Below are 27,464 nucleotides of genomic sequence, written 5' to 3'. Positions count from 1 at the left end.
CGGATATTATAACTTCTTTATTCTCTTCGTAGCCCGTTCGTTCGTTCGGCACGAATAGATTACTCGCTATGTTTGCTCGGGGGTTTATTTGACTGTTGGTATATCCAATTTCTTGAGTACGTTGGTCTTCGCCTCAACCTTGCAAAGATACGCCCTCTAGTTTAAGTATGGACTTACTCTCTCAAACCTGCATTCATTGTATTATTTAACATAATATTAGCTGTCATTCTGCATTTGGCGTACCGGAGGATTAATTAGAAGCTGGATTTACCAATCCTATCAGAATATCTCGAGAATCACGACTCGCTGGGCGAGCGCCCTCGTTCTTCGGTTATATGTTTTAGGACTAGTACACTAGCTAATAATTGGATGGTAGGTAGAGATTAAACGCGCTGTCCTTCATCGGGGTACCTCAAGACCTTTATATTCGGCCTATTGACAGCACAGTTTACAGATAGCATCCCCAAAACAAACTTCAAATGCCAGATGCAGAGACCTGGTACAGTTCAATTATTGGCCTTTATAGTGTGTTCGGCCATAAGTCATATTACTCTGAACAAAGGTATCATGCAGGCCACTATGTCGAGCCCCTACCCTGTGCTTTGTAGCACTGAGAGTAAGTGATCACTAAATATCAACTCCTGCTATCCAGCCCAGCAATACTACAACTGCCAGGGCCCCGGCCACATCCAGGCTGACTGTCCCACCCTTTTCAGACACTATCACTCTAGCTCTGGATCTTGCTCAATGCCTCAATGACCTCCTCTGTGGTAAACACATCCGCAAACTCACCATCGAGGCTAGCAACAGAAACCTTATGAACAGTCTCCGAATGAATGCCAGCCTTTCCAAACGTAGCCGTGGCATCCTCGACAAGCACGATACGCCCCTTTTCAACTTTGACATCATTTTCATGAGTTCCATCCGATCTCAGCCGGACTGGTCCATCTCCAAGATACCGATCCACAACCCCCAAATTAGCCGCCATTCGCACAGTAGTTGAAACACAATGATCGGTCGTCAACCCCGCAATTATGAGCTGACGAAAGCCATTTTCACGCAAATGCACCTCAAGTCCTGTTCCGATAAATGAAGAATTGACATTTTTCCAAAACACAGCCTCCGACCCATCTGAGGCAGGGGTGGCGAAGTCTAGAGGACGGATACCCTTAGGGTTGGAAGGGTGGAGCGGAGATTCCGGGGTAGTGGAGGAGTGGAAAATGTGAATCACCTCTAGCGGTGTTGAAGATGAGGATCTCGCAGCTCGGAATGTAGAGAGAAGTGCTTGGAGATTGGTTTCGTAGCTCGGGTTGGACCGTGTGGTACCCCAATGAGATATGGTCTTTGGATCGCAGAGACCTGATTGGTTGTCTATCAGGATCAAAGCTGTGGGGAGAGTAAATTCCAATGCCATTTTTTCAAGTTGGGGTTCTAATTGCCGAATTATTGCTGAGAAATTGTGCCTGCAAGATGTTGGCAAAGTTGAAATTCGCTGAGGTTTTTATCCGGCTCTAGGGCTAATGCGCGACTCACCCCACTCACTAATCAAACATCAATGTTGTTTTTGGATATATAAACGCTAAAATATTGGTAGCGGCCTAGCGAAAAGCAGTAATACTCTATGTTCAGCTTCTTGGTCCCCTTTTTGTAGAGAAGAAACTTGAAGTTTCCTGATTCCAACTTCTTTCTTCGCCAGTTGGTTTTGTTTTAAGGGTTGAATGGCGTGGCTCGGGGCTATATAACTCGGAATCCTAGATCAAATAGTAACCATTCTATCCCTTTTTTTCTATCACGCCAACCTTGCGCTATCGATCCGGGGTCTGACATCGTTGATACTTCTGTTAAGATAGGCTGGCGATAGCACATTTTTATTAGCGATTCATGCCGGGAAGTTCTGAGCAGTCAAAACAGTCTGGTACAAATTCCCCGAACGCTAGATCGGTTAACAAAGAACCGAAAATTATTATAGTTAGCTCCACGCTTTATATTCCGTAGTTTTCCTTGTTTCCGTTATAGCTGTGGGGAAAGCAAGGAGAGAAAGGTTGAATTCAGTTAATAACTGGCCGAGAAGTGAAGGGCAAGGGCATATTCTGCCTGAGGCAGTAATGCTTGCTCTGCCCCGACATGGTATTTTGCAATCTTAGAGCCTTGCCATCGAAGTCTCTAAGCAATTGGCAACGCCAATCAAGTATAATGTACTGAATATCCTCTAGTTTTATGACCTTCGGCTATAATGTGTGTCACAACAGGCATACAACGCTGGGGATAAGGGAAAAGGGTGGTTCTTGTTATAACATGCCCCTGGACTGGCGAGTTACACACTAGACCAAAAAGACCACTATATCTGAGCATTACGCTCAGATATTCCCGGCTCCGATATATATAGTGCGACATGACAGTTCTTTAGGGTACGATATATCGACCCTTAGGCCTTTCCATTCATTTCTTCGCTAAGGAGCAGAAGATATACAGCGCTGGAGATACCTAACTTTTTCCCTCTCCCTCTTTCTACCCTGCCTCTTTCCACCCTGTCTGCCGTTCTGTATAGTAAATTAAAAATCTACCCAGCATTTTCGGAACTAGGTTTCCGGGTGTATGTACATATCAGTAACCATTGACTCGTAAATTTTGCCCGGCTTATCAACCAAAGTCAACAACATGGGTAAATTAATACGTAAGTGAAACACTGGCTGTCCCCCCGACAAAAAAGTGCCCAGGGTGTCAGTTACTAACAATAGTATTGAGAAAATGATAGGTATAAAATGAACAACTTATTATAGGTACGAGCTAGGTGAGGACAAAACAACAAAGAACAGGGCGCGCTAAGAAAGCCACACGATTCAGTAAGACATGCAGGCTGCCGCAATCACTCGCTTTGAGAGACCTAGGATATATAGCGGTTGGAAAATTGAAGCCTAGTATCTCCATTTATCCTCTACGCTGTGTCGCAACATGGCTGACGACACTTAAGTGTGTCTAACTAGCTATTGATATAGCTGTATTTGTAAGATTGGCGGTTGTGAAGACATAAGATTGTCGTCAAATCAGTCTTTTTTTAATAACAGGGTACGGAGTAACGCGGATAACAACACTAATGAAACTATTACTCCGTAGTCAGCCATGAAATGAAAAGCGCACGTAAAGGATGTATGGAGTAACACCCATGTTAGGCTAACTGGGTCAACACTCAAGAGGGTGCGCTAAAAAAAGAAATTGAGAGAAAGCAGCAGGCCTGTTTTGTACGGCTGCGCAAGCGACGTATACGGAGTGCTAGTAACCGATTGGCAGAAGTGGTGATTAGCAAGTATGAACTGGCCCCAGCCCCCTGAATTGAAACCGGCCCCCAAACACTGTCGCTGATAAGCCCCTCTGTTTTTTGTGAGCATGCCGCAGTAGGACGTACAAAATACAAAGTAGGGGTTTTCCCTCCAATCTTAAACAAGTGTGGGGCCTTGCGCTTCCATATTCGATATTGTGGGGTTCTCGCGTTAGATACAACAGTTATCGGTCCTCTTGATAGGTTATGAAATAATATCTCCTTCCAAGGTTGCTTTTTTTTTCATGGAGTTGGAATTGTTGAGCTTTACACTTCGGTACTAGATATGTATGTATGTCAACTGGTCCATATGTACATACATATCTACATTATATTTAGATGTCATTTGAGGTATTTTATTGTATTTGAAATTGCAAATACAATGTATTCCAATACATGTTGTTTTTTACATGTCTGTAAGGTCAATTCCAAGGTTAACGCCCATGTCGATGGGGCCCCTAATGCAGAGTGGCCAGTCGTGGAAGGTTGGGAATAATCAGCGTATATGTTGTATGAGAAAATTCAATGGATTTTGTTTTCCTCTCTCCTTGGCGTTATGATTTTTTTTTTTACTCCAGTCATCCTAACTAACTTGGAACCTCGGAAACTTCCTCGAGTGAAAGTCATACATATTTCAATACCTAGAATCCCCTTTGGCAACAGAAGAAAGGAACTGCTGTATTGTATGGGGAACAACCGACCCAATATGACGAGTTGAACTGACCTCAAAAATGCCCTAGACAAACAACATGGACAGCCCTGAGTACTTCATCAGCTGGGGGTCGGAGAAATATATTCCAATACGGCGATTCGAAGACCTCCAGCCAGACCGCCACGATCTTCTTCGGTCTTATGAAGAGGCCATCGAGACAGGTCAAACCTTCACACAGTATTTTTCGAACCAGCCGCTGGAAAGTTACGAAATGGACAGGTCGTTAAGAAAGAATATGGGCTGTGACCCTTCGCCTCTGGATGAAAATGCAAATACCATATCTGTTTGTTGGCTAGACATCGTTCGTCAAGGTGATCTCCAGCAACAAGGTGATGGATGTTACCACTGTTCTATTCAAGGGAAGGTATTTGTATTCGATCAGCAGTTACACGATAGGGTCGAGTTTTGCCGAAGCCATGCCCTTCAAATTTCTCATTCGGGGCCAAGCTACGAAGATGTGGAAAGGGAGGTGGAGACCACAATGGGTATATGGACTGACATCTCCAAGCAAATAACCGACTCTTTAAAATGTCCGTATTTCTTACCCTCACAAACTTGTGCAAGTGGTAATCTAACTGAAACAGTTATGAAAGGTCTAAAAAAACTTCAACTAGCAGTGAAGATACGCCTGAACGAGCTTCAATCCCTACCAGGCCATACCATAATATCTCCCACACCAACAAGTCCAGCACATTATTTGACACTATATGAGCCTGATACTGCTGTACCTGTCGAGAGACTTCGTCAAGCAAGCCCAGCACAGTCGGAGTCGTCTGGTGACTCAAGCTCAAACTCAGACTCAAGCGAGTCAGAAAACGCTTCTGATAACGACGAGGCCCTAGAGAATGAAGGCCCAGAGAACAAGGGCTCAGCCGAGGAGACCCTAGCGGGCGAGGCCCTAGAGGATAAGGGCTCAGAGGATAAGGTCGCGGAAGATGAGGCCCTAGCAGGAAAAGCCCCAGCAGGCAAAGCCTCAGCAGGCAAGGCCCCGGTTGGTAGGGCTCCAGATGACAAGACCCCAGAAGAGAAGGCCCCAGGCGACAAGATCTCAGCGGATAAGGGCGCTGCGGATAAGCGCCCAGAGGGCAAAGGGACGGGAGATAACAGTTCCAAGCAGGACACCCGTCAGCAGAGAAACCATAACTCTAATAATGGACGCAATCTGGCACCAGACGATGACATGGTTATTCCATTAAAGCCTTTGTCCTCGAGAACTTCAACCTCCACGCCTCTCATACCCGAGGATGAAAATGGTATCTCAACAGATCACGCTTCTCTGCCACAAGATACTGGAAAAGCTGTCTCAGTAAACCCCGCGCCCTCGAAAGGTTCCTCGTCCATCTCTTCATCAAAGGAAAAGCAAAATAGCGTCCCAATGGATTCTGCATCTTCGCAACAAAATCCCCCGGTGGATACGCACCTCTCAGTCCTCCAAAGTCCCATACGCAACAAGCACAATATACTCATTGAGAGTGAGGGCCCATCTTTCCGCGCAGTAAAGCGACGGAAATTGGCGATGAACATCCCGAAAGTACAGAAGGAACCACCGATCGGTAGGAAGTCTAAGTTTCAAGAGAGAGTCATTGCTGCAGCCTGGATGAGGGCCAATTTGCATGAGGGATGGACCCACGAGATATTTGAAACCGAATATTTCCTCAAATTTGGTTATAGCCGAGCATACCAAACCCTCAAGAAATGGATGAATGGAGAGAATTCTCAAGCTGAGAGCCATGTTGTGGTATTGAAAGTTCCCGCTCCATGTTCACATGAGGCAGTATCGAGTGACAATTCTTCATAGCCAATGTCGGGCCTTTAAAATGGCATGAACTACGTACTAACGTCCTTTCAATGTGGGCTCTCGGATAGCCTTCAAACCTCGTGGGATGGCTCTCAGGCGACATCAAATTCACAGTACCTTATTAAGATGGAAAATGGTCTGCCAAATTGCTAGACTGAAGGCTCCACGGGCTTATTAGTGTCTTCTTGGGGCTGACTATCAGTCGAGGTAACAGGCAGCATGGTCTGAATTTCTTTGGAAAAGTGAATGGAAAGAATCACACCTGGCGCTTGGCATAATGAAAAAAAAGTTTAATACAGGGATTGGAAGGATTGATATCATGGCAGAATGGCAGATATTTCCATTGTTTCATAAGTTTCTGCTGTACAATAGCATTTAATGATTATTTTATCTATGCAGTAACCCGTGCATGTGAAGGCCTCCTATATCTTTCTCTCGCTTCGTTGGTTCTTTACTAGATGCTAAGGTGCTTGGCCACCCTAAAATAGCTTCATCGCCTAGGAAATTATGTATTGTTCTCTACAAATTATCTTCCTCTATTAGATACTTTATCAATCAAGGGTGGTATAATTGAACCATTGTAGTAGAAACCGAGGGGAGCATTCAAGTTATTGTCACACGTATTTGCACTTCCCACTTACACTATTACGGTACTTTGGCGCAGTTAGAAAAAGTTCCAGCGGGAAAGCGGGACGCCCCAGCGCACCCTAAGGAGGAATTGTGACATGTCTTTGTTCTAATAAAATTACAGGCACCGTTGACGTGATCCTGGTGGTCAGTGATGAAGATGATGATGTTATGTCTATTGGTTCTGACATTCCGCACGATGCCAATCATGGTATCGAATCTAACTCAAATACCGCGGTGGAACAATTCGAGTTGATGATAAAGGGGGTGGATCACTTCGCGCAGAAAAAGCGCCCCGCGAGACCTTAGGGGTTCAATATAGGCCAATGATGAGCGGTTCCAGAGCATATACCTCTCGGGAGGCGACAGAAGCACCAGGATTCTTACGATATCTTTTGGAAGAAGGATATTCCCACAAAGAAGTGGAAGATGAGTACAACTGGACTTTCATCTCAAACTATCCTCGGAAAGCTAGGCGTCTCATCGAAAATTTTCCGACTGGTCTGAAAAGAAAGCGGTATCTCACTGCGCCTCAACCTCAGGGTCAAGCTAAGAAGCCTAAGCGTCTACAATCCGGTATCACAACCATGCCTTTATTGACATTCCTACGAGATATCACTAACTGACCGCTTAAGGCCAGACCCGATGATAGTGAAAATGGCTATTAGAGGATATATGCCAGCAAACTACATAGTAGTTGAAAAGGGATACATTGGAAGATATCTTCTTAGGTTCGTGCAGCCGCTTGTGGATTTGATAAGCAGCCATTTACTGTGTTTTTAATCTCCGAGATGTGCATACAAAGATTTTCTCCTGTGATATGTGATCCAACAAAACAATTCGCAAAGTCAAATTCCATCGACAAAACTGAGGGAAATGAATGGACCAAGATCAAGTCGATTCTCGTTGGGAAAGTCCCAAATTTAGACCTCAGAGACGGGCAACGATGTCTTTTCCCAGTAGGATAGCTCCAGTCGACTCCTAGTAGCACTTCCGGCGATTTGAATATCTTGGGCTGGGCATTATGATTCCTTTTTCTCTTCTCCCTGGACAGCGGATCCAAAATCGCATAATAAGACTCTGCCGAGCGTTCTCGGTGGCTCCAAAAGCCGAGAAAGGTAGATCGTTCTATCACCGACCATCTTTCGAGGAATTGGATCATCTAACTCAGTCTGAACGAATGTGTCAAGGATGGAGTGATCGTCGAGTTCTTGCATGATATTGTCTGGTTTGATATCTCGAGACTGTCAGTATAGCGCCAATACACACTGTAGACTATATCATACCTGTGTGAACAAGTTTGCGTTCCGTGTGTAGGTAGTCCGGTGCTAGAAGCACCTGCCTAACTGCCGACTTAACAAGTCGTGGATCCATCCTACCTTCCGGCATGATGGCATGGAGATCATACAAACTCTCCCAGAGAGGTTTTTGAACGAGACAATAGTGTTGGTTATAGAGATATTCAATGCTGATTTATTCTTCAGAAGGTCGGACCGGTTGTCAATGTTGAGATCCGGTAAGTTTCAGAATGAATATTTTCAGGAAGAACTATTTCGTGACTTAAACACTCGGATCCTGATCAGTGAACAAGATGGCGTTGCAATTCAGCAACCCAGCTACAATCTTCTTGATAAGAATTTCATTATCACTGCCAAGGTTACTGGAACCAAAGGCACCAGGACCTGCCATATTTTTCCCAATGGAAGGGGTACCAGTTGGATAGGGGATAAACTACAGTAACCATGGTCATTTCCTATACTTAAGATGATTTCGGGTATTTACTGTTTGGTTGATGCGGAGAGATGAAGATAACGTTAGAATTTTTGTTTGGATAACTTCAAAGTATTCATTGAATGAGATGGAACTTATGAAAGAGTCATACGACTGGCCGGTGCAGTTCTTCACTTGAAAATTTATCCGATTCAAATTCTCCAATGTTCATCTCCAATTATTTACTGTAGTCGGAACTAAACGGGTTATTGGGAGTATCTTGCATTGTTGGGCTTAATCTGCTGGGAACAAAAACGCTTCTTTCACAGGGATTTCCCAAGCATATTACCGTCACCCATGCCATAACAATGGCTCGTCTTCAGGCATTCATATTATCATTGTACCATCAAATCAAACCCCAAAAGAAAGCGAGCCTGGATACCCTACTCCTTAACTCCAGATTACCAGTAAAGGCCGAGCTGTGGTTGTATCCCAATTGCCACGGCGTTTGTGGATTGAAATAATCCAATTTTTCAAGGTTGGGCTGCAAAAAAAACAAAAAATGCCTGGCCATATAACTTGGTAATCCGAGAGGTAAAGGCAGACGGTTGAGCCCCATGCTATCAGTGCACTGAGGCTTTCAAAAGGTTTAGAGCTTGTGTCTGGAATCAATTTTTCTAGAGTCCGAGACATCTTGGAGAGCAAACTCCTTTATCTTGGCAACGAGCTCGCTCAGCTTGTCATAGTCGAGCTCGGGGGCGGCACTGTCGCCGGCCTTGGCGAATTTGGTGACAGAAATTATGGAGTGAAGCAAGGTATGGTATGTTCAAGTCAATGTATAGAACTGTAATTGATCAAATATGATAAAATGGGTATTGATCCCTGCACCCCAAAAATCCACATTTACACCCCAATTATACAATCACATGCTTATAGCCATAGTTAACTAGTTAGTTACCTACCTACCTATTTCACAGGAAGGTAAATTCCAGAAGAAGAATATGGCCACTCCAGACTATACAGGCAACCATTATTCTTGAGGATAGTAGTGGTGTTCAATGCGTTTGTTCCACAAATTCCAATTGATCTCACCCTTTGTGTGAGGAACCAAGTCAGCAAACTTCCAAGGCTGGTCTTGGAAGTTCCATGTGACTCATCCGTTGTGGAAATATATTTAAATTACTTAGTATAATAGTGATTGTCGAGAGTATTGATGGGATGAGCAAATTTGAGTGTCCCTGTTGAGACTGCTGGTGAAGATGTGGGGTGCGCCGTTGAGATTAAGATAGTGATGATCGACGATCTCTTGGGATTATTGAAATAGGCTTCAGTCTAGATGAAAGTGATCATATCTGATGGAATATCGTGGATTTCGATGACAAAGAGTATAGAGATCAATAAAAGCATAGGATACATATGCAAAGAGAAATAAATGAAGAGACGTTACGGTCCCGATCTTCAGGCAAACTTTATATAGCGAGCACTTTCCTTCTTCCTAAGGTGATAACTGTGCAAAATATCTGCCCGGATTTATTCCTATCACCCTCGGCAGGCTCAATAGTAATACTATCTTGAGGCTATGCGAAATAGACAATACCCAGGCTTTGGAATAAAGTTGAACCAGTGAGTATCTATTTTACTATGCCTCAGTTCTTAATCTAGAGTCGATTAGGTGCTAACTCTGGCGCTTTATTCCGGCTTCTACCCTAATATCATATGGTAGTGGCGGGAAAAAAAAAAGACTTTTATTTTGTTCTACTAAAGTATTTTGAGGATACCTAACTAAGGTAGTGACCAAAGCTTAAAGATTTGGACCGCAATCATTCCAAGTATATATTACATCTTTACATATTTGACTCATCGCTAGAGAAAATACACTTAGCTTCCTATCCAGCACTATTTCAATATCTGCCTCGAAGCATTTCATCAAACTTCATTTGTCACTCCGGTTAAAGCCTTCAAACCTACATATGTACCTGCGGCCACTTTCACAGCCCAAAGGTCAGTGGTTATTACCTTGGCCCTCGTGCTATCAGGCAATGCCACCACTACCGTGGGGGCTAATTCTACGTCCCTGGTCGATGGTTCGGCGCTGTCAGAGACCAGCTCTGGCGGCACCGAATCAACGATGACTCGCTTAACCAAGGACCTGAATCCGCTGGTCCAGGCAATGGACGAGACTCTCGGAAGAAGCCGTTTGATTGTTGATCAAGAGCTGATCGATAATGACGAGAACTTGATCGACACATTCGGAGCGCCTCCTGATCTCGTCGAAGTGACACGGGGCTTGGAGGAGACCGTCCGGTCGCAGAAATTCTACCTTCTATACGGCGATTACATGGGTCGCGTTTGGAGGTATCTCGAACATGCTCCCCGTAGTATCCAAGGTTTTTAGCCAAAAATAGTCGTCGCTGTTGCCGAATTGCTCGATCGGGATGTGAGCTCGGGATTTCGGTCAGCAGCGATGTGGCTAAAACGGCAATTTTGGGATATGCGAAACGCGTCCAGATCTGCCACGAAGCTCCCCATCGCAGCCCCAACGACAAAGACACTCGCGACACAATCGTGAGCCATGTTGGCGGCTTGGAGAGGCTTCTACCGGATGATCAGAAGGCGGTTCGTGATCACTGGATATCCATTGTCAATCTGTGAAAGAAGTGCGGGAGTTACTTGAACGAGATGCGAAAGCCGTCTCCGGGTTCAGCTCTTTTACTCGCCAGACCGCCACGTAACGCCGAAGAGAAGAAGAATTACCAACGAGCGCTGGATTCAGGCTCGTTCCAGGGCGAGCTGAAGGCCACAATAAAAAGACTAAAAATACATACATAGTCATAGCTTCAGTCATAATTTCTTAACTCTTCGATGGCCATTCGATAAATCTCACATTTTCAATCTCTTGTCGGGTTACAAGCCTTCGTTAGCTCTATCATAATCAAGTTTCCAAGCCCTGGAGATTTGAATTTCTCATGGATCACCTAATCTCTTTTGGTAGTCCTGAAGCCGGGTAGGCAGTTAGGTACCTAGGTGACGTAGTCACCTAATTAAAACTTGCAGTCTTTCCTTCTTTCTTCTTCCGTAGTTGTCAGTTATTCAGTACACCATACTTTGATTGCTTCATGATCTCAGTCACAACATATCGTTCAGCAATATCTTCAAGTAATCAAATTCATTATTCTGGGCCATGCTCTAAGCGCACAATGAGCGGCATCAGATCAATCTCCGGAGAACTCCTGAAGGACCAAGACACCGTTCCCGCTCATAGACATCTGGCCCCCAACACTGCCCTTGTGCAAGTAGGGAACTATTGCCTACCTTCAGATCAATGCAGCTCCCGGGAGGGAAGAGGGAACCTAGACTTGACGAGCTTCGGGGTATAAAAGCTAATGAAGGACCTATACCATCAGGACCCTAATACTAATAAAGGCATTTATGTCGACGGTATCAGGCACTTCACCTACGCTCCCTACCATGACAACCTCTCCATCTCTTTCCTAGCCAGAATGATCGAACTGGAGCCCAAAAAGATCATCTCCCTCATCCTCATCTCGTATGATTTCGCATGAAGAGCTCGCTACCGGTGGTCAACGACACCATCCGCAAGTTGTTTTTGAAGCCTTGGCCATGCGACCTATATAACTACCTAATGGGGTCCTCAAAAGAGTATTATGACCTGATATATACTGATGCAATGATAAAACCTACGTTCTGTTTGCCATCGTGATCTTTTAGCCCAGCAGGTGACATATACACATGATATATGTAGTTACCTCCTGGCAGTGGGAAATGTTCCGTTTTTATTATATACAATATTTTTGGACCTCCAGTGCAAGCCTCGCTCCTAAGAAGCTTTGCCTATGTCAGCATTTGCTCGTTCCGCATCGGTTGCTCCTCTCCTTCTCTCCTCTTTTCTTCTGTCTCAGCTCCAAATTTCAGTATTGAAATAGCTAAGATAGCTTATAATTAAGAAGCGTTGGTTGGTATTACACGTGCTAGGCTACTCTTCCCCTTTCAAAAAAACCCACTAGCTATTTACAATAATAGTACCTGTCTCTCAGACAATGCTAAAGTCAAAAGTGAAATCAAACGGCTCAGCATAGCACTTGTACGGCTCAAACGCGGTGGGTCCGACAGTAGCAGAACCCAGACCGTTGTTAGCGTAATCCAGATGCAAAACGGTCATGTCGAGCGGCTTCAGATCATACGGGTGCTTTGCACTGTCCAAATCTTGGGGCATGTAACGACGGGCAGTGAAGCTGAAGGCCGACTCCTCGCCTTGACTATCGCTGCGGCGTGCATCCAGCGTTACGCCCTTCTCTGGGTTACCGATTTGCACCCAGCGCAGATCCTCGCGATTACCATTCTCTTGCGGATAATCATAGTGTGTGAACAGATCATCCACGGAGGACTGGTACTCGCCCATACGACATGCCTGTTTGGAATCGGGGTAGCTCTCTCCAGGACCGCGGCCGAACCAGGAGACAGCGTCGAAGCTCTGTGGTAGGACGGCCATGAGGCCAATGCGCGGCAACACGGTGGGGGTATTGTCGCCAGAGAACTCGCCCTTCACCTGAAGGCGGAGTGGCGCCTTGTCATCAGCCGAGATGGTGTAGATCAGATCCGCCTGCACGCCCCAATCCCAAACCTTCGGCGCGACCCAAACCTTGTAGTAGACCTTGACGTCGCCGTTGTCGGCTTGCTGCCAGGTCACGTCGCGGACCTGCGTGTGTACTAGGCTGACGTATGCTGCATCCCACTTGGGCCCATCTCCTGCGCTGGCCTCGTCGTTCTGCGTCTGGGCGCGGTAGAGAGACAGTTCCGGTCCACGCTGGAAGATTTCCGTTCCGTCGACGTTCCATGTGGCATTTCCACGCAGGAGATCGAAGCCAAATGTCGAGGTGCCGCTCTGGATCTCGAGACGGGTTTGCTTTGGTTGAGAGATTTTTACGCTGGTATCGGCTTTGCGAGCAACAGAGTTGGAGCGGCGTTGCGAGGGGGAAGCAGAAGGTCCAGCGAGGTAGGCTTGATCCCAGGCGACTACATGGTCCTTCTTGGCCCAGACCTTATCCTCGTCAAGCAGGAACTCGACAATAATCCATGCTTCTTTCGACAGGTCTCCCTTCTTGAATGGAAGGTCCACCTTGCGACTTTCGCCTGCTGGAATGCTCGGGAGCTTTAGATCCTTTGGCTCTGTTTTCTTCTTGCCATCTTCCACAAGGTGCCACTGGGGGCGCAGTCCGGATAGGTCGATGAAGTCGTAGTGGTTCGTGATAACCAGTTGAGTCGAATCCGCAGTCAAGTTCATCGTGACAGGCTGGATGTTTTTGGCATATTCACCCATTGAGGGCATGGGGGTGTGGTCGGAGAGAACCAGGCCGTCCATAATGAAGTCAGCATCGTTGGGAGTGTCGCCGAAATCACCGCCGTAGGCATAGTATGACACGTTGCCTTCCTTTTTCAGGATACCGTGGTTGTTGAACTCCCATACGAAGCCTCCCTGGACAAGAGGCTCGGTTCTGAAGAGTTCAATGTATTCCTTGAGGCCGCCAGGGCCGTTACCCATCGCACTACTCACGTTAGAATGAATGATAACAAGCGGGAGGGAGATGCCCTGAGCTCGTGGGATGGGATGACATAGTACTTACTGCGCAAACTCGCACAAGATGAACGGCTTGTCGGTGTTGTTGCCAATGAGGTCCAGGATCTGATCTGGAGAGTAGTACATGCGGCTGTGTATATCGACCGTTTCACCCTCATAATCCTGTTCGTAGTGAATAATTCGGGTGGAGTCTCTCTGCCGGATCCATTTCGCCATGGCAGCGTGGTTCGTGCCGTAGCCGCACTCGTTTCCAAGCGACCAGATTATGATACCGACATGGTTCTTGTAGCGTTCTACCATCTGAATCGCCCTGTCCAAATAAGCCTCCTCCCAGTCTGGGTTACTTGAAACCTGCAAGCCGTCGCCGGTGATCTGGAAACCATGGCATTCAAGATCAGCCTCGGCAATAACATAAAAGCCAAGCTCATCGGCGACGTCAAAGAAGGAAGGGTGGGGTGGGTAATGGGATGTTCGAATTGCGTTGATATTTGATCGTTTCATGAACATCAGGTCTCGTCGCATGTCCTCGTAGGCAATTGTCCGTCCGGTGAGATGATTGTGCTCATGTCGGTTGACACCGTACAAGATGATAGGCTTTCCATTGACATGGAAGTTGGAACCGCTAATTTCGACGCGACGGAAACCGGTTTTTTGGCTGATAGTTCGTCCGCCAAACGTCAAAAGTAGGGTGTACAGGTTAGGGGTCTCAGCAGACCACAGCTCCAACTTATCACCATCAAGTTTCTTGACATATTTTTCCGATGATGAGATAGTGGCCTCGTCGACGACCTTCCCACTTGGTGACAGAAGCTTGACTTTCACATCCCCTTCCTCACCCTGGATGGTAAAGTTTGCTGTCAATGTACCACCACTCTTGAAGGAGTCATCGGCCTCGGGGAAGACGTCGAAATCGACAATGGACGACTTGGGGAAAGGAATCAGATACACGTCTCTAAAGATACCGGATAGCCACCACATATCCTGATCCTCGATATACGAGGCATCAGACCACTGATAGACACGAGTTGCAAGGGTGTTCTTCTCCCCGGAAGCGGAAAGATAGTCGGTGATGTCGAATTCGCTGGGATTGCGGCTGCCCTGGCTGTATCCAACCTCCTGGCCATTGACCCAGACATGGAAAGCACTATCCACGCCTTCATAGCGCAGCCGGATTTGCTCACCATTCCAGTCCTCGGGCACGGTGAACTCGCGCCAGTAGGACCCAGTGGGGTTCATGTAGGAGACATTAGGCGGGGTGACGGGGAACGGGTACTCAATGTTGGTATAGTGAGGGTGGCCGTAACCGCTGAGCTGCCAATGGCCAGGAACTTCTAGCTCATCCCACGAGGAGACGTCGGCCGTCGCCCACTTGGGCGCCTCAAACGGAGAGTGGTCATAGTGGAACTTCCAGGTACCGTTGAGACTGTGGTATTGGCTCTGTTCTCGGTCGAACGAGAGAGCTGCGTCCTCGGAGCCGTAGGAATAAAAGTGCGCGCGAGGTGGTAGGGTATTGTTGTGGATGACATTCAGGTTCGTCCAGTCAGGGAGGAACCCAGGGAATGACACCGCCATGGCTTCTTTTTAATCCTGGAGGAAAAATCTGGTGATCAGCATCGACCTGCATCTCACTGACCGTTCTTATACACATCCTCAGGAGCATCCCCCGAGACTCGGGTCATCTCAATCTCCAGAGATGTCTAAGAGTCCCAAGAGAGCCAAGAGTTCCAAGAAAGCCAAGAGTGCAAGGTGACTCTTTTCCACAGTTTTCCCCTCCTTAGAAGGTGGGTTCACCTCTGATCCACTGTTGTGAATTAATCACATAATCAACTCATATGACTATAGTACAACGCTGTAGGTTTGCCAATCTTTCTGTATAGATTCATATATGTATCCATATAATCAATTTATTACCAATATCGGAATTTATTTACTCCTTATTCTTCCTTCCTAATGTTCAAAGATCAAGTAGGTATTGTATTGTACGTTATGTTAACTCCTGGGAACTTCTTACTATTTATTTAAGCGAGGTGAATTCACCTAACCCCGAGCACCTTTTCGACCATAGCTGGCCGCATATACAAAGTACACCCCTCCTCCGCCACTGGCTTTAACGATCAACAATGCAACATACGTCAGACACTATGCCGAACATGAAGGTCCCACCACCTGCTTCACAGACGGGCTCCATACCTAGCGGATCATTGCTTAAATAGGAGATTATGCCCCAGGATACCCCGCCTCACCGCGCCAAAACGTATGGAGACCATCAGCCACGCGATTGTGGAATGTGGCGAAAAGGAAAGGGGAAAACTGAAAATCGAAGAATCCCGCCTCTCCCGCGCGGGGCCGAGTGGCTTTGAATCTTGATTGATGGAAACCCGCTTAGTGGCCCCGAGCTCAAGACTCCCGATGTGACGAGATGTGAGCGATGCCCCTTAAAATCTTACGATCGTCGGCTTGCAGTCTCGTATGATACCACATTTTACTCTTCTCGTTCTCGTGATGTTGCAAATTGATGTTACAAAACTGGAGCTCAAGGCTACCGATGTGGCGATGTCCCTGAAGATCTTGCGATCGTCAGCTATGGTCTCGTATAATACTACATCCTAACCCCATTGTACAATATATGATAGACGAACCCTCTCTTCCTTATGATGTTGTAGAATTAGGTTACACAATGAGTGTGGAGGCAGTTAGACAACAACCTCAAGGCTCGAGCGTCCGAACGTGCGTCGTGGGGATGGGGATAGCTCAACCACTACCTAACAAGGTAATAACTCCTTTTCGTTTTCTTGGCTTCCCTCACTGTTAGCTTCACCCATATCTTCCAATGCCGGCCGAAACAAGGATTGTGTCCCACCGACGTCAGGAATGAAGTTTGTCTCCAGAAGACTGTAGTCGGCAGGCCAATAAAACGCAAGCATTAATCTTATCACGGGTATCCGATGATCTTCGGCGGGAAAATTATGTCAAAAGCCCGGGATGGAATCGATTCTTCCGAGATAGCATACAAATTTCGCATGGAGTAGATAGAATTTATTGTTCCATGCGCTAAAACACAATAGTTATATGTTATATATCCAAGACACTCCTGATTCTACCCGGGATAATTTAACTAGAGGACCCTGTAATTGTCATCACCTGCATTGCTGCATCTGTCGTTCCTTTTCTTTATATCGCCCAAGGGCCGCCTTTCGCTCCGCGTTCTGTAGCTGCTTTCTTAGACGGCTTGATACGACATTAGCCAGTAGAAGTGTAGAAGCTTACCGACTAGAACACTCTGAAGGAGTCTGACGCGCATTTTTCTAGTCCTTCGTTTCCCAGTGGTGTACAATGTAAATTTAGATATTTCTATGGCAAATATGTTCTATCTAGGACCCAATTTCCACTATTATCTGTTGGCAGCTCGATATTCCATCTCCAATGCTTTTCTTATATCTAGGTTGTATGGGAATCTATCATAGAACCTGATGTTTGCTGAGGGTTGGGGTTTTTCCTGGCGCTGCAATGTATTCATGGATGTATGTATGGGCAACCTTGGAACATATGTAAGTTACCTAATGCTACTGCCCCTACATTACCTGCCCAGGTGGGTAGTGCCTGCCTCATCTATAGTATTGTTGATCTTCTGTCTGTTTTGTCTCCTTCTTCTTCTTCTTCTTCTTCTTCCTCTTCCTCTTCTTCTTCCTCTTCCTCCTCCTCATACCAAGGGCCCAACACCACTATACCTATAGGTATAGGCCCTTGGCTACTCCAAAAATACTGCTTAAGTACCAGTATAATCCGACGACACTTTTCATTTGGTTTACCAAGAATCTGCGGTGGTGGAGGTGTGAAAATGGATTCCTCGCAGTGAGTTCCACATGATATTTTATTTATTCAAGCATTCCTGACTGAATTTTCAGGGATAGCGAGCACAATCTCAATTGGCCAGACCTACGATCTCGTCGATGAGACACGGAACTTGGAGCGGGGTGCCCAGTTCTGGTCGCAAGAATCCTACCTTTGCTATGCCGATTATATGGGGCGAGTTTGGAATTACCTCGAACCTAATTACCGTCATATCCCGGACTTTTAACCTCTGGAGTCGTTGCTGTTGCCGAAATGCTCGAGCTAGAGGAGCTCGTGCTCTCTGCCAGTAGTGCGGTGGTCAAAACGGCAATATTTGAAGATTGTCTACCCGGACCTTTGTTTCAACCTGGCGCTTTTCGTCATCTTCTCATCTCATCGAGTTGTTTTCTGATCTCATCGAGTTGTCAGTGCATTCGAGCCATGCAAAAATAAACTGATCGAGCTCCTATTCAAATTCCTAAGGAATTGTTGGGGAATGGAGAACCCTCTACCGGATGAGGTGAAAGCAACTCGCAACCAGTGGACATGCATATTCAATCTGTGGAAGTAGTGCTGGAGATTGGGAGAATGTGCGAAATCCAGCACTGAAGACATCTTCGTCTCTATGTTCAGCTCGATTCCTCGCTGAATCGCCCTAAATCACCAAGGGAAAGGAGGAATCCAAAGAAGTGCTGGATGCAGGTTTTTTTCAGGGCGAGCTGGGTCAAGCAGAGCCGAGAAGGCGCACGTGAGAGTCGGCGAGGTCCGACAGAGTGTGCCGATCATAGGAAGATTAACCCGACTCCCTCGGCATCTTGTCTTCGCCCTTTGAAGTGACAGAAGTGACGGCTACCCAGAGAATATTTGGCTTGGGGGAGTGGATAGACTCTGGGCAGTGCTGATCGTCACTGTCAATCAGTATTCTCGGATCTGTGCACCAGAATCCGACTCCCCTTACTCAACTTTGAGGTCCTGCGCAAACCAATAATACGGCAAAGAAAAAAATGAACGGGGCTGCAGTTCTATCGGTCCATCGACCAGCGCAAGGAAACATTGAATCAGGCGAAGGAGCAGCGGGTGCCGTAGAAGGCTTTCTCTCACTTCTTCCCAGCCAGTTTTGTTTCTTTTTCTCTATCTTACCATTATGAATCCAGTCTCTATTTATCAATTCATCCAGGTTACCTTTTCTAGTATATTCGTACGAGCACCCAGTGCAAGTATCTGAACTGGCGTACTGACGGTAATAGACTGCCGTAATTCCACAAGCCGAAAATCTCCTAAATATTCAGGAAAGGTGAACAACCCCATTATCGTAACTTGTTGTGGTACTAAATGGCATTGCCCATGGAAATCCTCAGCTAGATCATCGGTTGTCTTCCACAAAATAAGCTAGCTGGGTGCGCCAGCGTCTGCAAATATTGGAATTCAATCATTGGGAGAAATGCAGCTGCTCTACGATGATTCTGATACATTTGATCAAGAGTCCAGAGTCTACAGAAAGAGAACAGGAGAACAGTGTTTCTCATGGGTTGATTGAAATTATGAACCATTATGGGTGCATTTTCCCTGCTCCTTGAATAATTACAAAAAAACACACAACACACCAACAGCGAAAGCGAAAGCGAAAGCGCTCAAATGGTACAAATGGTATCATTAGAATGTATTAAGTGCCAAATGAATTGGCTCATATGAAGATAAGTGTTGACCAGTTGTACGTGGAATCTGCAGAGACCACAAGAGAGAAACTTTCCGCTAAATGAGAATTCTCGCTCTGGGAACATATGTTAGTCAAATGTTTGTGGTGCTATCAAATGAAACATACCGTGAGCAAAGACTTGAACATTAAAGATTGAATCAAAGTCATGTCGGTTAAAAGATGACCTGCAATAACCGACGTCCAAGCTCACCTATTAGTACACGCTCGGAAGGCCATTCTGAATTGGGGTTGATGCAGCCGTTTGGGAGGGCGAGTTCGAATTGTACACGACGGGTGAGCGCCGAAGCTTATCGGAGGGCCGGAATGAGGGGTACGGGGATACATAAGACCTTGCGGCGGTATAATGTGGGTTTGGGACAGCTGCTGCTGGCATTTTTCGGATTGTTGGGAAGGCCCGAATTGGCTAGGAGGGATTGTCATTCATGAAGGCCATTTGAAGATGCGCCGGGAGTTGTACTTTCAATACCACGATTTTGCTCGGGCGCTTTGCTTTAACTGCTCTTTCATCCAGTCGGTCGACCCAAAGCCTGATTGTGAGCCAGCGGTGAAATACACCAAACTTTTCGGCGTAGGCTTTCTCAACATCGGCTGGGAGCTTTCCTGCGTCTACTTGGCTCTTGAACCAGGCTGGGGCATGCGCCTTCTCGTAGTCGGTGAAGTTATTCCGTATTCTCTTGTGTCTATCGCGTCGTTTTCCTGTGCTGGAAGCTTTGCGTTGTGGTCTAATGGGCGTATCGACCTTTTCTTTCCACATTGGCAGCTCTTGGCTAAGGTCGATGGTCTCGATATCTGCCGATGACGAGGCAGTATGCGCCTTTTGCTTTTTCAAAGGCGGTCGCATCGGGTCCTCGTTGCCATCGACCTGGTGTTTCGTTGGCCCGTCTTTTTGGGACTGCTTGGGCTTCTGTGTGTCATCCTTGTGGACTACAACCTCGAGCTTTTTGGTGCCGAGAAGTCCAGATACCGACACTCCTGTTTCGTTATCAGATGTTGTCTGGTTGCTTTCTGTGAGGAGACGCTCCCGTTGGCCTGGACCGTAAATCGTCTCATCATCAACCGTCTCATCGTCGTAATCATCAGTGTCATAACATATTGGATTGGAGATATCGCCAGGGGCGTTGAAAGGGATGTCAGATCCGCTTGAGACACCCGAGCTTTCCGATGAACTGCGTGCACGGGTATCAAGAGTCTCGACAGATACCGTAGGGCGACATGACTCGTTTGGAGTAGGGTACTGTGACCTGGGGGTTTGCGGCGTGCGAGACCTTTTCAAAGGGCCTCGAATGCATTGAAGCTTACTTCGGCGTTTCTTCAGTGACAGCTGAAGTCGCTTCAGTTTCTCCACGTCTGTTTTCGTTAGTACGTTTCTTACAATCTGGGCGTGTAAGAAATTCTAGGAAATACAGACACTTGATCTTTTTGTCGAGTTCGTCCAAGACATCTGCCTCGATGGCCAAGGTGATTTTCGCCTCCCTTTCAGCATCGGCGGGGGTGGGCCACAGGTAGGAGTTTGCTGGGAGGAAGCACCGGTTGAGTAAGATACTTTTGTGTAGAGACTCATCAATCTGAACGCGATTTCCTTCATCGTAACAGTAGTAGGAGCCGTCACTTTCCTTTTCGAAACTGCCATACTGGAAAATGTTGACCCAGCTGATAGAGGGACCATTCTCAGCCTCAGATGAAGAGGGAGGACGAATTCCCAAGGTTTCCCTCAGGCGTTTCTCGATAGTGTAACTTTCAAGTGGCTCATCTGAGAAGTATTGGGTGAAAGTCTCATCATTGTCAAGGACAGCCTGATAAGATTTCATTAACGCGATGTCATCCTGTGACAGAGACTCAAATTTCTGCAGTTGGGACCGGGCGCCTTCTCGATACGTCCCCCATTTTATCAGATGGTTGGGGCTACCCTCCATGTTCAGGCAACGTTCTGTAAATAACGTTAGCCCTCGTAAAGCGTTACGGTGGGTTAGCCGCGTCTCACCTAAGATAGGGTAAGGATTGTCACTTGTGGTGAAAACTGGGTATTGAAATGTGGAATGAAAAGAAAAGTTGAGATGTCGAAAGATGGGTAGAATGAATGGGGCGAGAATTAGAAAATAGTTTTCCTAGACCTTTTCAAACCCCCGTGTTGCAGGATATTCTCAGGTGTTCGTAAATTGTGGTTTGCGCAGGTAGTGGTCAAGGGGAGTAATAAATACCAGTAATGAAACCACGTATTTTTCAACTCTTACGCAACTCTTCACGCCCACTATGTGTACCGTAGGCTAGTCAAGTCACTCCAAGTGAATTTATATAAATGCAAGATGGCTTCTAGCTTAAATTTTATAGGAAAATCGTCTTCTTGTTAAGGGAAAAAAAATCTGCGACACATTTCGAGTCGCGGGACACTATTAATTGACCTATTAATTGAGACCAGCAAGCGAGGCCCACACTTTATTAGTCGGGGAACCAGGCGCCTGAGGTCCGCTGCGGTCGCCCACTCAAAATCACACTTTAACATGGTCGTTTGTGAGGACGAGTCCTTCGATCTCTAAATTGTTATAGGCGCCAACGGTCATGAATGGTGAACGGTTGTGAATGATGAATGGGTCATGAATGATGAACACTTATCAATCGTGAATAGTTATAAATAATAAACGGTCGTAAATAGTAAACGGTTATAAATTGAACGGTTATAAATCGGTCATGAATGATGAACGGTCAAAAATAGTGAATGGTTATGAATAAGAAACGGTCATGGATGATAAACAGTTATAAACAATCAACGGTTATCAACCGTGAATACATATGTAGTTATGAATATTAATCGGTTGTAGATGGTGAACGGTCATAAATAGTGACCGGTCATGAATGATGAACGGTTATAATCGTGAACGGTCTTATATGATGAACGGTAGTCTTCGCTTTCCCATGCTGGAAACATTGGAAGACTAAATTACTCGCTGATATAGTCTATGTATCTAACAAGAGCACATTCACCGCTATCTATTCATTTTTTAATTGATCTTCTTAGTGTTGTGGTTCCAAGCTGGATGATTAGTTTATCGAGATGGAAATTTTTAGAGTGGAAAGAAAGGGGGACCAGGGATTTATTTGGCGCAAATGGCTCAATAATACAGAGTACTACGCCTCTTAACTATTATTATTATTTACTACCGTATCTAGTATGAAATATTAACAGCGTAATTTACGTATTATCTGTAATTTGCGTAAGATTGATATTGATGATAACAATCTATACATATCACTAGCCTTGTTTGAAATTAGTCGAAAGCCCTAAAGGTATCTTTGTTTATTAAATAATAATACTAATGTGCAAAGTTTTCTGCGCCATATGTTCGCCTTGTATCTTTTATCGGTCTTTGAAATTTCAAAGGATGAAAATAACAGTAAAAATGATAGGATTGGACAGGTCAGTTTTCCCTGGGAGAACACGACAGGGGATGATAGTGGTGGCCCGAAACCCCTGGTAGGCGAAGGATTGGCCATCGATAATACATATGTAAATAGCCGGTGTGCAGGTTCGCTATCACAAATTTTGAATGATCATGAAGATAGCGCCCGAGGGTGGACTAAAAATTTCAACTATACATCCGCTATATAGCGTGAGAGCTTTAGAAGGAACCCCTATATAAGTGCCCCTATATAACTAAATGGCCCTATATAAATGCGCGAAAAAAGAAGTGGGGCAACCATAATATATACCATCACGTGACCATTAAAATCAGTCGAGGCGAAAAGCCTCAAACAACCCCTTCTAATTACGCCAAACAGACTTCAAGCGACGCTTGCTAAAATTCAAGATGTGGATTAACTGCGGGAAATTGTCCGACTTCATGCAGGCACGATATGTGGTCCGCCTAACCACAGGCAAGAAAGTGGTCTTATTCCGGTTACCGACGATCGACAAATCAAGCTTGAAATCCAACGAGACCAATGATGGCTGGTCATACTACGCCATGGAGGCAGAATGCCCCCATGCTGGCGGCCCAATGGCTGACTCCTCAGTTGATATCGAGGACTCGGCGTATGTCGTGTCTTGCCCGTGGCACGCATACGATTTCAATGTAGAGACCGGCGAATCGAGCGTCGGTATCAAGGCCTGCACGTTCCCTGTGGATGTGCGTGGCGAGTTCGTTGCAATGGATTTCCCCGTCGAGGATGGGGTTACCGTGGGTCTTGCTAGTGTCGATCCTGTTAGTGAGAAAGTCAAGCTTAAGCACCCGCGACCTGCGGAGAAGGCTGCTGCTTCTGCTGCTACCACTACTGTTTCTGCCCCTGCTTCTGTGAGCCAAGAGGATCCCGGCATGGCGACTTATCTCGGCGATGAAGCGACGCTGTGTGACTGGGCCGCCCACATTCTCAATACTGCTAATCCAGAGCACAAGATCGAGCTTACTACACATCTTTTTTCTATCTTCACTGCTAGAGAGGCTTCCGATTCGCCCATGCCGCTTGGTAGGGGCACTATTTCGCCACCTGACCAGCCGCCGCGCGAGAAAATGGAAACTGTTGACCCGGGCCAGATGCCAAAGGCTGGACGAGGCGGGACCCTGAAGAGCCGTATTGCTATGCTCCATGCGCTGGCAAATATTGAACTATGGGCTATTGACCTAGCTATTGATATATTCATCCGCTTTGCAAAGTTCCAAACAGAAGGGACCACGTCCCAGGAACTTCCGCGCGCGTTCTTCTACGACTGGCTGAAGGTCGCAAATGACGAAGCTAAGCACTTCTCCATTCTCCGCACCAGACTCGAGGAGATGGGAGCTAAATTTGGTTCGCTCCCGGTGCACCACAGTTTGTGGCTATCAGCAACTGAAACTTCATACGACCTCCGAGCAAGAATCAGTATTATCGCACTGGTTCATGAAGCGCGAGGCTTGGATGTTAACCCCATGACGATCGAGAAGTTCCGCAAAGCTGGCGATGGTGAGAGCGTGGAGGTCCTGGAGGTTATTCACAACGACGAAATCACACATGTCACCACTGGTCATCGGTGGTTGACGTGGATCTGTGCCCAGGAAGGGACTGATCCTGTGCAGGTCTTCCGGTCGAATGTGCAGAAGCATTTCAGGGGTCCGATCCGGGGACCATTCAATGAAGAAGCGCGTTTGCAGGCTGGAATGGACAAACGATATTACGAGAATTCATGTGCTCCCAGCGCGGGAATTGCGGCTTCATGACCAGGCGCGGCGATGAAAGAAAAGGGAAACGATTTACGTTGAAACATGATTGTCACGTGGTTGATTGATGTTCCGATCCTTTCTCCTGCTAGTATGTTTTTTTTGATATCCCCGTCTTGAACTAGCAGAATGTACATAGCAAGAGAGCAAGCATTTCATATTCATTATTCGTTGAGATCGCTATTAACTAATAAACATTAGGAGGCCCCGACTCCTGACCATCCATAATTAGGTGCCATTATAGAGAGCCAAATCACCCTGAGCGACCGTGGGAATATCTACTTGATATATTCGGTCTTCAACTGGACCTTGGAGCAGCTGGAGGGGATGATGGCATCGTAGTATCGGTTCAAGTAGAATAGCTGGGGTGCATTGTGGATCCAGTCACAAACTGTGGAGACGTTAATGTCACGATCTTAAAAAAGTGAGGAAGAGCGAAGACGTGGGGTTCTCTTACCGAGCCAGCCACCGAACCCGTTCGCTTCCGACCATTGAAAGTTGTTTCCTTTGACGGAGAAACCGTCGGTGCCGCCATCGCCGGCATTGATAACGATAGGTGACCAAGCTAAAGTGAACAAAAATATTAGGTCAGTCCATACTGAATTGTGAAACAGGAAACCTTTTCCAAAATATGTGGCAATACTCACATGCATAGTTGGTGTTGCCAGTGGCGATCATTCCCCAAGGGAAGTCGGTCTGCAAATCGAAGAGTGCATTCGTTCCATTCAGATAGATAGGGCTGGCGATACTAGCATCCTTTGTGAGCACAGCGTCGTTGAGACCTGCGCCCGTGTGGTAGGCGTAGACATATAGGTTGTTGTGAGCCGCAATTGTGGCGCCGCTGGATTTCAGGTGGAAATGCTTGGCGGTACTAGCGACAGGAACTGCAATGGTGGAGGTAGCCAGCAAGAGAAGGGATGTGAGGAACTTCATCTTGAAATTTAATATGACGTGTTTGGTGATGTGAGTTGAAGGTTGGATGTGAAAGTCCGAAGGTTGGAGGTTGGGGGTCGGGGGTTCTGAGTTAAAAGTCAAAACCCATATGGTCAGGAGTCAGGAGGGAAAACTAGCAATATTTATATGCACGGTTTGTTTTCAAACGGGTTCTAACTGTGGAGATACATATCATATCTACCATGTCTCTTATGGCCGATTTTCTGAGTACTTGCTCTTTGGGGAATTAATCACTCCATTTCTGTACAGACCCTCCAGTCGGACCCTCCGTTAAATTGTGTATGACCGGGGAAAAGCATTCACTAACCCATGAATAACCCGATCAAAATCTGATATTGCACTGATCGCTAGAGGTCATGATGTCAACAGACCTGCTAAAAATGGGTCTGAACCAGTGATGTGCCGAGGCGGCGAAAATCTTACTAGATCAAGGCTTAGTGCCACTGGGGTTGCGACGAACTACTAGACACTAAAGCATTGGCGGAGGGGATGTGAGACATTTTCTTATTTATCTTCAGCTTCGGGCATCTATGAAAATTATGATGTTACTATATTCAATATCTGTTGTGACATCGCTCGTTAATGGCTGAGACATGTTCCGTCTTTCTCGAAGCCCATTTGTCGGAAAATGTTAGTAAGAAGTGATTCAGGCAAAGGAACCGGCTATTTACTACCTTGGAACATATCATATGACTATCAAGATGATGGGCTGAGACAAAGAGGGGGTTTTACTGTAATTGATGTTCAAATTGATTGGAGTTCGAGTCCGTTCGAGTCTGCATGTTGCTTATTAGAACGATGTAAGGGGACAACCTCCCCGCATGTGCCAAGTGTTGTATTCCAAGGTTGTTTCTGCAAATCCCAATCTTATGGCATCAGACTCGAAGCAATCGGCGATTATTCAAAGCTAATAAACTAGCATTAGTTATACCAAGGCTATGGTGTCGTAGCTTAATTATTGGAAGCCTGAGGCGACAAGTTGAACATAACTCCTATATTGCCCTATCGGCCAAAGGCTCTTTTTTTGAGACTTCAATTGAAGATATGCATATTGTTTCTCACTGACAGTTGCAATTATTGTGGTACTGTGGGGTCTAATATATAACCCCTACAAAGTATATTGACATCAATTTCATGCAAGATCGTGATATGCAGTTGCAACCAAGGTCGGTTCTATGGCCAAGAGACCCGCCAGTATTGGCATCACTAGTACTACTCCGTATAATGTAATTAATATCCTACAAGCTGTACTCCGTACATAGAGGTGGGTTACCTTCACGTTGCGACCGTGAGATAATCAGATCAATTGGATCAGATAGACCACAATTAACTCGCCTATTCCTAGGATTCTGAAACACCACTGTACTCCGCAATTCCTACATATGCAGGCTGTGCCTAGGCATGGAGCATGCTCGTGGATCTACACGCATGATAATATAGCCGTCTTCTTGAGGTCCTCTCCCATACCCAAATTTCAATCATCTATTTTGCATCATAACAGCAGTTAACCTGTTCAGATTCATCTCGCATTCCACGTCGAAGATCCTTAAATAGTCTCTCTTAAAGCAAACAACTCTGCTTGATATATAGCAATTCAATCCACATTGATGCTTCCTCTGCTCCCACGAAAGCATTCCCGACAAGGCCTTATTATTAACGATAATTTCATCCGGTGAAGCTGACGCTCTATCAACCCAGAAGTTGGGTGAAACAATCAGATTGCTTCTGATATTAGAATTATGAAAAATAGCCCACAAGATAATTGGTGAGCTCTAAAAGAAGGCGCTGCTAGCATTGCGCAAGCTACTCCCAACAAAGTAGTCCTTACGAAGAAAATTGCAAACGAAAAGCAAACAGAAAGCTCACAAGCAGACCAAACGCAAATACCTCACTAAACCAAAAGCTAAACCAAAAGCTCCAAGACTTCCCCTAAGGTTCGCCCGCGCAGATCTGCTTGGCGCAGGAGAGACTGGAATAAATCCCCAACATCGGCTAGCTACAGGCCGGTGCTATAGGA

The 27,464-nt window shown here is 46.1% G+C and overlaps 10 protein-coding genes across 10 annotated transcripts; 4 read left to right on the top strand and 6 right to left on the bottom strand.

Annotated features, from left to right (window-relative positions):
* Positions 1-727: 727 nt before the first annotated feature.
* On the bottom strand, positions 728-1,414 carry N7479_006024 (putative isochorismatase family hydrolase; the record flags this gene model as incomplete). The annotated part of the gene is made up of 1 exon (XM_057253720.1): positions 728-1,414. The coding sequence occupies one exon, from the start codon at positions 1,412-1,414 to the stop codon at positions 728-730; it is 687 nt and encodes a 228-aa protein (XP_057107582.1).
* A 2,651-nt stretch (positions 1,415-4,065) lies between these two features.
* Positions 4,066-5,826, top strand: N7479_006023 (uncharacterized protein; the record flags this gene model as incomplete). Its single annotated transcript, XM_057253719.1, has 2 exons — positions 4,066-4,558; positions 4,613-5,826. 2 exons carry the CDS (start codon positions 4,066-4,068, stop codon positions 5,824-5,826), a joined length of 1,707 nt encoding a protein of 568 aa, XP_057107581.1.
* A 956-nt stretch (positions 5,827-6,782) lies between these two features.
* N7479_006022 (uncharacterized protein) lies at positions 6,783-7,079 on the top strand (the record flags this gene model as incomplete). Its single annotated transcript, XM_057253718.1, has 1 exon — positions 6,783-7,079. The coding sequence occupies one exon, from the start codon at positions 6,783-6,785 to the stop codon at positions 7,077-7,079; it is 297 nt and encodes a 98-aa protein (XP_057107580.1).
* A 396-nt stretch (positions 7,080-7,475) lies between these two features.
* N7479_006021 (serine/threonine protein kinase variant) lies at positions 7,476-7,920 on the bottom strand (the record flags this gene model as incomplete). The annotated part of the gene is made up of 2 exons (XM_057253717.1): positions 7,476-7,690; positions 7,740-7,920. Coding segments are annotated over 2 exons (396 nt in total), but the record flags the coding sequence as incomplete, so codon positions are not given.
* Positions 7,921-10,291: 2,371 nt separating this feature from the next.
* N7479_006020 (uncharacterized protein) lies at positions 10,292-10,815 on the top strand (the record flags this gene model as incomplete). Its single annotated transcript, XM_057253716.1, has 2 exons — positions 10,292-10,518; positions 10,569-10,815. The coding sequence occupies 2 exons, from the start codon at positions 10,292-10,294 to the stop codon at positions 10,813-10,815; spliced, it is 474 nt and encodes a 157-aa protein (XP_057107578.1).
* A 1,399-nt stretch (positions 10,816-12,214) lies between these two features.
* On the bottom strand, positions 12,215-15,331 carry N7479_006019 (uncharacterized protein; the record flags this gene model as incomplete). The annotated part of the gene is made up of 2 exons (XM_057253715.1): positions 12,215-13,727; positions 13,806-15,331. 2 exons carry the CDS (start codon positions 15,329-15,331, stop codon positions 12,215-12,217), a joined length of 3,039 nt encoding a protein of 1,012 aa, XP_057107577.1.
* A 4,169-nt stretch (positions 15,332-19,500) lies between these two features.
* Positions 19,501-19,680, bottom strand: N7479_006018 (uncharacterized protein; the record flags this gene model as incomplete). Its single annotated transcript, XM_057253714.1, has 1 exon — positions 19,501-19,680. One exon carries the CDS (start codon positions 19,678-19,680, stop codon positions 19,501-19,503), a length of 180 nt encoding a protein of 59 aa, XP_057107576.1.
* A 30-nt stretch (positions 19,681-19,710) lies between these two features.
* N7479_006017 (uncharacterized protein) lies at positions 19,711-21,220 on the bottom strand (the record flags this gene model as incomplete). The annotated part of the gene is made up of 2 exons (XM_057253713.1): positions 19,711-20,654; positions 20,716-21,220. The coding sequence occupies 2 exons, from the start codon at positions 21,218-21,220 to the stop codon at positions 19,711-19,713; spliced, it is 1,449 nt and encodes a 482-aa protein (XP_057107575.1).
* A 1,890-nt stretch (positions 21,221-23,110) lies between these two features.
* N7479_006016 (Rieske [2Fe-2S] domain protein) lies at positions 23,111-24,493 on the top strand (the record flags this gene model as incomplete). The annotated part of the gene is made up of 1 exon (XM_057253712.1): positions 23,111-24,493. The coding sequence occupies one exon, from the start codon at positions 23,111-23,113 to the stop codon at positions 24,491-24,493; it is 1,383 nt and encodes a 460-aa protein (XP_057107574.1).
* Positions 24,494-24,771: 278 nt separating this feature from the next.
* On the bottom strand, positions 24,772-25,426 carry N7479_006015 (uncharacterized protein; the record flags this gene model as incomplete). Its single annotated transcript, XM_057253711.1, has 3 exons — positions 24,772-24,884; positions 24,951-25,058; positions 25,141-25,426. The coding sequence occupies 3 exons, from the start codon at positions 25,424-25,426 to the stop codon at positions 24,772-24,774; spliced, it is 507 nt and encodes a 168-aa protein (XP_057107573.1).
* Positions 25,427-27,464: the final 2,038 nt, after the last annotated feature.

This window comes from Penicillium vulpinum, assembly GCF_028829585.1.
Source record: "Penicillium vulpinum strain IBT 29486 chromosome Unknown utg000003l_segment0_segment0, whole genome shotgun sequence".
Classification (NCBI taxonomy): domain Eukaryota; kingdom Fungi; phylum Ascomycota; class Eurotiomycetes; order Eurotiales; family Aspergillaceae; genus Penicillium; species Penicillium vulpinum.
This window is presented reverse-complemented; position numbering and strand designations above follow the sequence as displayed.